Below are 11,217 nucleotides of genomic sequence, written 5' to 3'. Positions count from 1 at the left end.
GACAACAAAGGTAGCCTAGTTGATCTGGCCAATCTCTAGACTTGTGACCAATAGGGTTTTGTATATAAACTACTCAGTCCCAAGTCTTGAGTTAAGCTTTTCCAAACTTAGTTACTGTATTTTACAATTCCTAACAGAACACAAGTTGTGTTATAGTAAGTAGCTTAGTAAACTATTATATTATTATTACTCAGATTAAAGTACTGTAATCTTCTAATCAAATAAAACATTAGAGTAATCAAAGTAATAATCTTAGAAGACAGTCAGAAATCTTAGAACTCTCTACACTTTGTCTATACTAATCAGATAGTAACAGTATGAGAACCTTCTACTTTTTTTAATATAAATCTTACTTTTTCTTTTGTATAACATTTCCTATAGTTAGAATATAGACTACTTAAATTTTCCTTATACATTTTTACCCTATTTTCTTCTAACCTTTAGTAAAAGGTTCTCTTATTTGTTCTTGTATATTTTGTTATTTTTCTTTTGTTTAGCTATAACATTTCCCTATTAGTACTATACTTTTCTAGAACTTAGAAAACTATAAATACAGTTACTTATATACTAGATACAGAGGAATTTAGATAGTTTACCTATTAATTTAGCTCTTGTCTTTTGTCTTAAAGTCCTCTAGCCTAAGACATAGTCTTAGTCTTTATTGTTTCTGTATTAGTTTGTTTGTTGTGTACTTTACAAAGTGTACTTTCTGTTATTCATGTCTCTCTTCTAAGGTTGTAACTATGTTAGAAGAACTTACACCTGTTTAGAACCACTCTAGTCTTATAAGACTTGTAGTTTAGCTTCTCCTCAAACTTAACAAATCACCTGTGTTCTTCTCTTAAACACTATACAGGAGTTTTAGTAGACAAGCTACCTCTTACTAACACACTAGCTTGTATGAATCAGATTTTCAAAAGAGCTAAGAAGGAGCTACTAGTAGAGAATCTGTAGTCTCTCTTAGATAAATTAAAGAGTACCCTTTATCTGAAGGAGGACTATTATAATAGGGGAGAAAAAACAATAGAGTATACTATTAACAAATTTATTAAAGCTAATGTCTCTACAGATCCATTTGTTAATAAGACTTTTACAAACTTCTATATTCTTTTAAAATAGATAAAGGCTCTACAGTTAGTCTAGCCTAGTACTACACATTCATTGTCTAGTACTACTCAGTTATTGTCTAGTACTACTTAGCTATTATCTAACACTACTTAACTATTATCTAGTACTTTAAGACTCTTATCTAGTATGTAGTCAATTATAACAAGACATACAACTAGGAAACATACATTAGAATGAAGTATAAATGATAGAGAAAGGACAGCTTTGTATAGTGTATAATATAGTCTTTTTACAAGTAACCTGTGTATATTATTATTAGTAGTGTGATTGTTTTACTAGTTACACTCTATCTTACTTTAAACATGTATTATATACATTAGAATAATACTATTTACTCTAGTACAAGTGCTTGACTAATTATAATACTAGTCTTTAAAATAAAAATGAGTTCTGTCAAACTTAAGAGCTATAATAAGTAATATTCTATATCAACTCAGAATAGTGTCTCTATAACAGTACATTAAGGCATTTATAGCTCTCTATAAGCTAGGTGACTATACTTGAATATTATACTTTTTTTTTAAGACTGATTTCAGATTTTTCTGCAGGCTATTTCTTGTGCTAGATTTTTTACAGTGTTGAGAGAGAATGTAATAGACAGTAGTTACTTGTACTTCCTTTTTTTTTACAATTTAACTTCATCATTTTTTCTTGATTTTCTTGAATATTCTAAAGTACTCTATATAGAAGAAAATTTACACAGTTATTTAGACTTAATGAACTGCTTCAGTATTGAGAAAATTACACTTTTGTCTGTTTTTTTAAATTTTTGAGTGTTGTGTTACAAATCACACATGTTGTAATTTTGCCAACTTTTTTGCAAACAGTAGTAAGTACTATATAAATAACTACTTATAAATATGCTCAGAACTGTTTAAATAAGAATAATATAATATATAATAATTTATATATACTTATAATTGAGTATATGTATTTTTCAAAGTTGTAACTGTATACAGTATAGTTTAAATCACAATTATAATAAACATACTAAACTGTACTCAATACTTATAGTTAATAATACTAAAATATTCAAGATTTATTCAAATCTGTAGAGAAGTAGGTAGACTCTATATAAAACTGTACAAGTACTGTTCAACTAATATAAATAACATAGTCCAACAATATCTTTATGTGAACACAAGTCTTTATATTCACATTACTATTTTTCTTATATTTTATCTACTATTTGTAATACTTCTGTAAAGCAAATATATACAAAACTAATAACACATTAACTACTTTAATTTATATATTTTTATTTAATGTTCTCTAATAATGTCACAAGTGTATCTGCAAATAGACAGACTACATATATAGTAGATGTCTACATCTATTACTCAGATATTCAAGTCTAACACATATACTCTAATAGAATCAAAGGTGTTTATTCTGTAAACAACTTTCTTTTAATATTAATTCTTTATTACTTTTTCTTTAAACCTGTACTGTCCTTATGCTTTGATCGGATTGTTAGTGACTCTTGACTGTGTTTCCTCTCACCAGCTCTGTGTTCACCCATGCCTACTCCTCTTTGACTTATAGAAGTAGTCGATTTTCCATGACTGGTACTCTTACTATCAGTTGTAATACTACTCAACCAGGGCTACAAATATATATTGAGTGTCAGTCTGTGTTTCTCAAGTTTGATAGATGGACACAATCATACATCATGGAGGGCATTTGTTGCTGATAGTCTTTCATTCGGGTCCACATTTAAACAGCTTCTAATAAATTGCTTTGCTGAATAACATTTTGACTCATTAGGAACTATTACTATTGTCTGTGTATAATATTACTTGCTCACCTGCAGGAGGTATTTCCGAAAAGCGGGGCGATTCTAAAGTGTTCTGAACCATCTCATTATTCATATTCTTCATAAGGTTGTAAAGATAAGATCCGGAAATTTTTTTAATCCCATTTAATTCTAGTAAATATCGAGGAAGCTGTACTGCAGCAAGAATCTCAAGTGTAATTATTCTGGAAATACAAATCTGTGTCTTTGTTCAAGAATAGCTCATGACTTACATACCCTATTCCCCACATGTCTCCTGCCTTTGAGAAGTCTGACTTACAATATACCTCAGGAGCCATGTATATTGGCGATCCACATGTGGTACGATCTTCCAAGCGAATTTCTGTTTCTACTGCACTATGGGCAAATTTTAGAGAAGGGCGACAAATTGTACAAATACTTTTTAGCCTACAAGCCGAAATCTCCTATCAAGAGATGATCACTAGTGAAGGGGGTAGATTTATCATAAGCATTCTTTATAAAGAAGTTACCAGGTCTGATGATGATCGAGATTAGTAATACAGATATTACGTTCGATGTTGCTGAACTCACTTTATATCTCTATGAATAAGGTCTTCTGAATGAACATAAGCCAGGCCAGCGACTTCTTGTCTTTGAGTAGTAGACAAGATATAAATTAAGCTTGTAAGGTACAAGGAAACGAGATGTTACCTTGTATAATGTATTGCTTCCTCTTCTGTCAACATGTATCTGCCGCTGTTCACCATGCGGTCATCGATGTTTCCGCCAGCTGCAAACTGAAGAACAAGAACCCATGCCCGCTTGTTTTCAAAGGCCCCATAGCACTTCATCTTACGAAAGGAATTTCTTCAGAGGGGTTGATGATGGAAGCGAAATGTAACATAACGACATACCACATTCTCATGTCTAAGCTTTGAAAGTACCTTTGCTTCGTGTTTTGCGAACCCTTCAATACGTCTCTCCGTGAAAACATCTCTGGGCCAAGTCTCTTTAGGTCCATGCATCTTTGTGATTACTTTTGCAGCAAATACTTTATTCTTATGTTTCGACTCCTTAGCGTGTAGTTCGGACTCGGGCCGTTCTACTTGCTATTGAAGGTATCGGACGAATCAGTAGAAGAACGCGAAGTGCCAGTAGAATTCATCTCCACAGTCACACAAATGGACTCACATAGACTATACTAAACGACCCAGTGCCAAGCGGTTTTTGACCCTTGTGTCGCAGTGCACCTGTACTACCTTCCTTGTTCAATGGCTTGAGCCATTCGTCGTGGAAATTCGGAGCATCCAAATCGGTCTGGCCAAGAGGCACTAGGTCGGCTAGATGTGATTTTGCATCCATCCGTGTGTAGCACAGGTGCTGTATTTCTTAATCGCGCGGTATCAGGAATGGTTCGAAGTCGTCAGAGACAGTGTTGTATATTTATAAGTCCCAGCACCTTTGCCGAGTACATTTGCATATCGTCAATTTTGCGTATCATTTAATCTAATGGATCATTTTGAATACGTCATGATATGATCTTTCCATCAGTATTACATTGCACAACTCGATACGAGTCACTTACTGTATTTTAATAAGGTGGTCGGGTGTCGGTCATGAATAGGTATGAATTCCCTTTAGGTCGGTATATATACAAGTCATGATGTGGCCTTCACCAAAACGTATCAACTCTGTGTAAACGACTCAGAGTCCCGGAATATCTAAAGCGTGAACACAGAACCCCATCTTGTGAACCGAATCGACAACGATAACAAGGAAGAGCGCAGACATGCCGGACTATAAGTGAGTTACTGTGTAAGTGCAATGTGCATCGCATTCGCAACTGCAATGGCTGTGCCATAAATGACAACCTCGGTTTCGAAAGGTGCAAAACTTCCAAAATCGAGATGGGATACATTTGGAAAATGTATATCACTTGTGTCATGCAAATAATTTTGCTTTGCGTTTCCGTCTATCACATGAAGTATTACATAATCTGTCTCCCAGTTTGGTTAGCATAACTATGTGCATGTGACTCTGCGTACATTTTGTCACGGTCACCATACCAGGTTGCTCCGTTTGTCAATGTTGTGTGTCAAGTGAAATCCACACCGTCTTGCTCTCCGCATTCAACTCAACTCTGAATCTCAGTCATATACCCTGGTAGACTTTCAGCTCGTAATTCATGCTTCCCACCCATATCATGCGCACTCGCAACGACCACTTTGCTCTTCTACTGTCACGCAATGCAAAGAGAGGACATCCTAGCGTCATCGGACAACGTACTTGAGATGCCCATTTGCTTGTAGTATGATTGGCTCCTTTCTGTGCTGCAGACTGTCCCCGTAAGGTCTCGTGAGACCGAATACCCTTGAGGATTCGACATTACCACAGAACGCCTACATACATGTCGAAGACCTGTCGTTCCCTGGTGACTCTACCAGACGAACTTCTTGCAGAAGTTGTGCATCACTGCTCAGCCGAGGATGTTCTGTGCCTAGAGATGGTGAGTCGATTTCCATGGAACAGAGTTACTCAGATACATGGCAACTTTGTTTAGACATGCAAGCAACTCAGCCGTATGTGCAACACTCGCTTAGTATGGTTGAGGCTTCTCCATAATCTTGATGTTACGTGTTCGCCGAATCTTCCTCTTTACCAGTCCTGCAGGGACCTAACAGTCAACAGTCTTAAGACGATCGTGACTGATGCTGTTAAATGCTTTCATTCCTGGAAGAAGGCTGGGAATCTCCGCGTCTTTCACTGTTTGTCGTTACAAGTCGAGTCCCCACAGAACGGCTCTCAGATACCGATGATGGCGCGGCTACTTCCGGGTGGAAGACAACTTCTAATCCTCAACTCCGGTCGGCTTGAGTTGTGGTCACTGAAGACGGTCTCGTGCGTCTGGCAGGCTCCTGAATTCCACGGTGGATATCAGTGCTCGTCCTTTGACTTCCATATGTTAGAAGCGGGATCGGATATGTACATCGTTGGTGACTTTATAATTCCCGAAGACGAGACTACGTGAGTATATTCCCCGATCTCAATGACTGAAGCTATAACAAACAAAGGTATCTGCGCGTCTTTCGATATCGGATGGAGGAGGGCACAGCAGATGTTGTGTATGAAATAGGTTTGCCATATACAAATATTTTTCGTCTTTCAATACAAGATGACTTCTGTCTGGCTTTCCTTCCGCATCACTTTCAAACTGTTATCGTGAACTGGAGGACGAAGAGAGGCGTGTTTCTGACCTTTGTAGACTCGTCTGTGAGTAGCGAATTTTTACATGGATTGAATGAGCACTGTTTCACATGTTTTCCTCAGGGAGCTAACATTAATGAGGACGTACGTTCTCCACATATTCACTCAAGGTACCTGCTGGTTACCGCAAAACTACGAAATGATTTTTCCGTGGTCGCTCTCCCATTATCAATTCTTGATGTGCAATGGTCATCGGCCTCCGATTACCGAATTTGGAACACTTTCGTTTATAACCTAGAAAGAGGTTCTGTCCTTACATTATCTCCTGTGAGCAACGATGGACCATGGATGCTCACGACGCACCTCTTCACTCCAACATGGATAGAGAATGCCCCAACAGAAATATACATTGTCGGTTACGGTAATTTATGGGAGATGCCGAAGGTATTTCTCTCATTCAGAGTCCAACTCACCTCATCCTCCGAAGGAGATGATATGCCAGCGGATACTCTGCGACCCGTCCTTAAAAGCGTGACACGCTCTTCCGCACATCGTTTACCATGGGATTCGCATTGCGTCTCAAATTCAGGGCATGTCGTGTGCTTCCGAAGAAATCTTCGTTGTTTCTCGCTGTTCTCCGAGGAGGAACAACCCATGGCCGAGCTGGAATTAGATATGCACGAAGCTAGCCAGGACGAACCGGTCGTCACCGTTGAACCTTGGAGTGGGGCGCTTGTTGCCAGTACAGGGAATATTGTTCAAATAGTTCACTTGAGGTAGATGTTTTGCGATCAGGGGCTCATTTATTTGTGCACCATCCGACCAGGTCCCTGAACATGGCTCTGCAATTGAAATGACCTGTGTGAATATAGCGGTGTTTGCTGGGCATCTGAGTCGTAATCATTTGAAATTTGATGCAATCAAAACAGATGTGGGGCCTGACGACGCAAGTTTTGGGAACAAACCTGGCTGTACATTGAAATGACTTGTCGGGCGGCAATAACGTCCGCGACAGCACCGGATCACTTACATAACTTGCTCTTAATAAATGTGCTTTATCCATAATGATACCTCTGGAATTGTTAGAGCTGAACACTTATTCTGAGACAGCACAATCGAATGAATTTTTACTACAACGTATTCATTATAGAAAACGGTCAGAAAATCAGAGGAAATGTCACAGAGCAGGGAATAGAATCAATAGATGTCCTAGATGCTGATGTAATCCAGTGTATCGTCAGCGTGAGGCAAGTTAATCATAGCTGCTTATTTTAGGTATGTGAGTTAGGCGGGCACCACGATCCCGCTTCTTCCGGTTCGTCATAAGCTTAAGTCTGTCAGCGTCGAAATTATACCATATAATGGTTCGGGACGCCATCAACCGGGGCGCATCTCTGCCTGCCCCATAGACCCCTACTGACCATGGCTGACCGCCGTACTATCGCGACACGGCCAAGCAGAGACACAATCGTGAACCCGGAGGCTCTTGCGAGCCGCATTACGGTTGTCAGTAGAGACACCATCGTCACCCACGACGGTCTTGGAACTTGGGATCCTTATGCAGGCCGCGATGGTTATGTCAGCGCCACCGCGACCATTTTCGAGGACCGCAGTGAGACGAATACCATTAATGAGCAGTTCGAACTGCAATTCTATCCGGGACCGGAACAAAAAGCGCAAGATGACCATCTTGTAGAATTCGATCCAGATGATCCACTAAACCCGAAGGTATTCATCTAATCATGATGCGTACGTCCGGAGGCTTAAAATTTGATACCATTCTATTAGAACTGGTCTCGTTCATACCGCTGGTTGTTGACGGTCCTCTCAGGTGTAATAGTTCTAAATGCGTATGCGATTGTATGCTTTTTAATTTTCGTTTCGTTGTTGATTTATCTTTCGGTCAGGTCGTTCGCTTCATCTGCACCATCGGGAATTATTCCACAACTCGTCGAAGAATTTGGGATGTCCAGCGAAGTGTCCGCATTGACCATAGCCCTCTTCGTCGCTGGTTACTGCATTGGTCCAATCGTTTGGGGCCCACTTTCTGAGCAGGTGGCGTCATTCATCACTTCCAAGATGGCCGCTTGTTAAATTTCCTGCATAGATTGGTCGGCGTCCCGTTTTCATTATTTCCTTCACGGTCTACACAGGGTTCCAAATCGGAAATGCTCTTTCAAAGAACATCGCATCGATTCTCATTTTCCGTCTTCTGGGTGGCACATTCGCGGCTGCACCAATGACAAATAGCGGGTGAGTGTCTCTTGTTTAGAAGCCGACTCGCATAGTTGATTTAGTATCATAAGTGCCTTGATATCTGATATGTAGGTGTTCCATAAGGCTTGTTTGCAACGACACATTCTAACTGATGGTTTAGTTGGGATGCCGGCACTCGTGGCAAAGCAATGGCTTTATTTGCACTTGCACCGTTCGCTGGTCCAGCTCTTGGACCTATAGTTAGTGGATACATCAACAATGCCCACGTGTCATGGAGATGGCTTTTCTGGGTCCTGACGATGTTTGCTGGTGTATGCCTTGTCGGGATAATCCTGCTCATTCCTGAAACATTTGCGTGAGTTTTTTTTTGGACTCCGTACGATAATCATGGTTGACATCTTTTCAGGCCTATTATTATGGTCACAAAGGCGAAAGAGTTGCGCAAGCAGACTGGAGATGAGAAATACTATGCACCTATGGAAAAGATGCCAAAGAGAGGCGTGCTCAAGTACTTGGAGGAGACAATTGCCCGACCTTTCAAGATCCTGTTCCAAGAACCAATGCTTATCGCCATTACTGTGTATATGAGTGTAAGCCTATTCCTACACTGAATGTATGTCTTTGCTTAACCGAAGTCCCCCAGTTCGTTTATGGATGTCTATACCTCTTGTTCGAGGCATACCCCATTGTGTTCGAGGGCTTGCATCACTTCTCCACAGGTACTGGTGGTTTGATGTTCCTTCCGGTCTTCGGTGGAGGTGCTGCAGGCGTGTTTGCATATCTCTTCTATTTCAATCCTCGATATGAGCGCTTGATCGAACACTACAAGCCTCGTTCTGTACCTCCTGAAGCCCGCCTTGAGGTCGCGATTGTTGCTTCTCCGATCTTTGCCATAGGATTCTTCTGGTTCGCTTGGACTTCTTTCCCCTCTATTTCCTTCTGGGCGCCAATGATGTCCGGTCTTCTTATTGGAGCGACTGTTGTGCTGGTATTCGTAAGTTTCAGTATTTTCCCTTCTTGCACATAGAAATTAACTCTAGGAAAAAGCTTGCCTTGTTGAATTATATCGTTGATGCATACTTATTCGTTGCCGCATCGGCCCTCGCTGCCAATACGGTCGCACGGAGCTCATTCGGAGCGGCGTTCCCCCTGTTCGGACAGCAGATGTATGACGCGTTGAATCCCCGATGGGTACGGTGCAGTCTCTTCTATCAATGTCGTTATATTGACTATTTGCCACATTTTCACAGGCCTCGACGCTGATTGGCTGCATTGCATTAATAATGATCCCTATTCCGCTCGTACTACGAAGGTAAGCATGTGCTGCTTTCGGCGCGTCGAAGGTCATTTTTGCTGATTTGAATTTCTTTAATTAGATATGGACCAACGTTGCGCAAGCGCTCCAAGCACGCTCCCACACCGGCTGCGCCCGCGAAGCCCGAGAAAGACAAGCTGGACAAATTGGCCGAATCCGAAGTCTGAGCTACTCCCGCATGCCTGGGCATGCTGTCTGAGACATAGAGTGTCATATTTGCATGGATTAATTCTTTGTAATTCCTAATTATTTGCACCATTAGCAGTCTTTACTCATCAAAGCCGTGTATGTTCGCACTCCTTTCACAAGTCAGTTCGGAAACACTTTTGGTTATGTTTGTCTTCGAGTTCTCCCCTTCATTTTGTAGCTTACCATTTTGTATATTCGTGGATTAATATACTCGCATTGCTTCCATCGATTAATTTCCCCTGTTTCATACTGATGGCGACTTCATGTTAGCCGTTCTGGCGTTTGGGGAGCGCTCGTAGTTATTAATAATTCATGTATCAGCTTCGGAAACCCCATGTGGTGCTATGCTGTAAAGCCCACAGTGCTCATTTCTTGGCGCATTCTTTGCTTACACGAGAACATTTCACTGTAAATGTGGTGGTATAGAGGGGACACTGTCAACCGGATACAACCACAGAAGGCGCAACAAAGATAAGACATTCATGTGACGGTCAGCTTCCACAACTGTATTTTAAGAATACAATTCCTTAAGCTTATCTCTGTCTATTGATTCACAGCTTTGATGAACGTAACTGCCTACTTAATTTATGCTCATGCATATCAATTTCTCAAGATTAAGTATAACGAACTACGCTGATTACAATCACGACACGCTAGATTATTTTGTATTATTTTATTTTTAATTTTGGACATTTAGCTTGTTCATGTTTAATACAGCCGTATTGTCTCACTGTCCTTAAGTATTTCTATTTGATGCACGTCCGATTCCTTTTTCCCTCGACAAGCTTTATTAGCCTATGTAATATATTAGGCTTTATTTCTCCATTCTCGACTTGCCATGATAGGATTGCCATTATTTCGTGTCTTCTTAGCCCATTCCCTAGTATGCCCGCTTTACACTTAAAACCGCTCCTTTCCGTCTATAATTGTTCGCATGTAGTTAACCCTGGCATTAAAATCTCTACTATCTGTTACAGATATGGAAGTATCACTCTTCTTGAGTAAGGCTCATTATCCCGAATTTGGCGTACAATTAGGCAGCTTGGAAGTTGGAAGTACTAAATACCAATGTCCTTTATGCTCTGCCTTCGAGTCACATTTTACCCGTAGGGACCTGTGCAGGTCCATTAATTCCTCTTACCCTTAATAACTCCTTTCTCCATGTCTCTATTGCACTTATATTAGTATTATTACCATGACCTGCTTTACTGTTTAACCAAGACTATAAGTACATATGGAAAATCAACACCCTCTTCTCAACTTTAGGACAAGATGTTACACATACCTTCTTGTTGTCAAAGGTACTCTTTGCTGATACTCTTGCTTCAGTATCAACGTCTAGACAGTTACAGATAAATTGATTCACTGGATATTGGTTGCATGATTAGAAACCACTTCCACATGGCAT

General features: G+C 40.1%; 3 protein-coding genes across 3 annotated transcripts; 2 read left to right on the top strand and 1 right to left on the bottom strand.

The window, feature by feature from the left end:
- Positions 1-2,720: 2,720 nt before the first annotated feature.
- FOMMEDRAFT_145567 (kinase-like protein) lies at positions 2,721-4,246 on the bottom strand (the record flags this gene model as incomplete). Its single annotated transcript, XM_007264518.1, has 8 exons — positions 2,721-2,734; positions 2,936-3,002; positions 3,157-3,280; positions 3,336-3,419; positions 3,476-3,535; positions 3,596-3,735; positions 3,799-3,993; positions 4,076-4,246. The coding sequence occupies 8 exons, from the start codon at positions 4,244-4,246 to the stop codon at positions 2,721-2,723; spliced, it is 855 nt and encodes a 284-aa protein (XP_007264580.1).
- A 761-nt stretch (positions 4,247-5,007) lies between these two features.
- FOMMEDRAFT_139520 (uncharacterized protein) lies at positions 5,008-7,015 on the top strand. The gene is made up of 4 exons (XM_007264517.1): positions 5,008-5,390; positions 5,445-5,908; positions 5,956-6,154; positions 6,212-7,015. The coding sequence occupies exons 1-4, from the start codon at positions 5,292-5,294 to the stop codon at positions 6,866-6,868; spliced, it is 1,419 nt and encodes a 472-aa protein (XP_007264579.1). The 5' UTR covers positions 5,008-5,291; the 3' UTR covers positions 6,869-7,015.
- A 495-nt stretch (positions 7,016-7,510) lies between these two features.
- FOMMEDRAFT_104975 (MFS general substrate transporter) lies at positions 7,511-9,979 on the top strand (the record flags this gene model as incomplete). Its single annotated transcript, XM_007264516.1, has 11 exons — positions 7,511-7,816; positions 7,877-7,938; positions 7,996-8,143; positions 8,196-8,341; positions 8,395-8,412; positions 8,466-8,660; positions 8,712-8,895; positions 8,949-9,299; positions 9,353-9,496; positions 9,556-9,617; positions 9,682-9,979. The coding sequence occupies 11 exons, from the start codon at positions 7,511-7,513 to the stop codon at positions 9,785-9,787; spliced, it is 1,722 nt and encodes a 573-aa protein (XP_007264578.1). The 3' UTR covers positions 9,788-9,979.
- Between the last annotated feature and the right edge of the window lie 1,238 nt (positions 9,980-11,217).

Source organism: Fomitiporia mediterranea, assembly GCF_000271605.1.
Source record: "Fomitiporia mediterranea MF3/22 unplaced genomic scaffold FOMMEscaffold_4, whole genome shotgun sequence".
Taxonomy (NCBI): Eukaryota; Fungi; Basidiomycota; class Agaricomycetes; order Hymenochaetales; family Hymenochaetaceae; genus Fomitiporia; species Fomitiporia mediterranea.
Note: the sequence above shows the minus strand (reverse complement) of the source record. Positions and strands in the feature narration are given on the sequence as shown.

Excerpts from the sequence above, each read along its gene's own strand:
- FOMMEDRAFT_139520 (XM_007264517.1), top strand. The coding sequence starts at position 5,292 with ATGTCGAAGACCTGTCGTTCCCTGGTGACTCTACCAGACGAACTTCTT. Across the intron at positions 5,391-5,444 it reads ATGTTCTGTGCCTAGAGATG|ACATGCAAGCAACTCAGCCG; the intron begins GTGAGTCGATTT and ends AACTTTGTTTAG. Across the intron at positions 5,909-5,955 it reads ATTCCCGAAGACGAGACTAC|GTATCTGCGCGTCTTTCGAT; the intron begins GTGAGTATATTC and ends TAACAAACAAAG.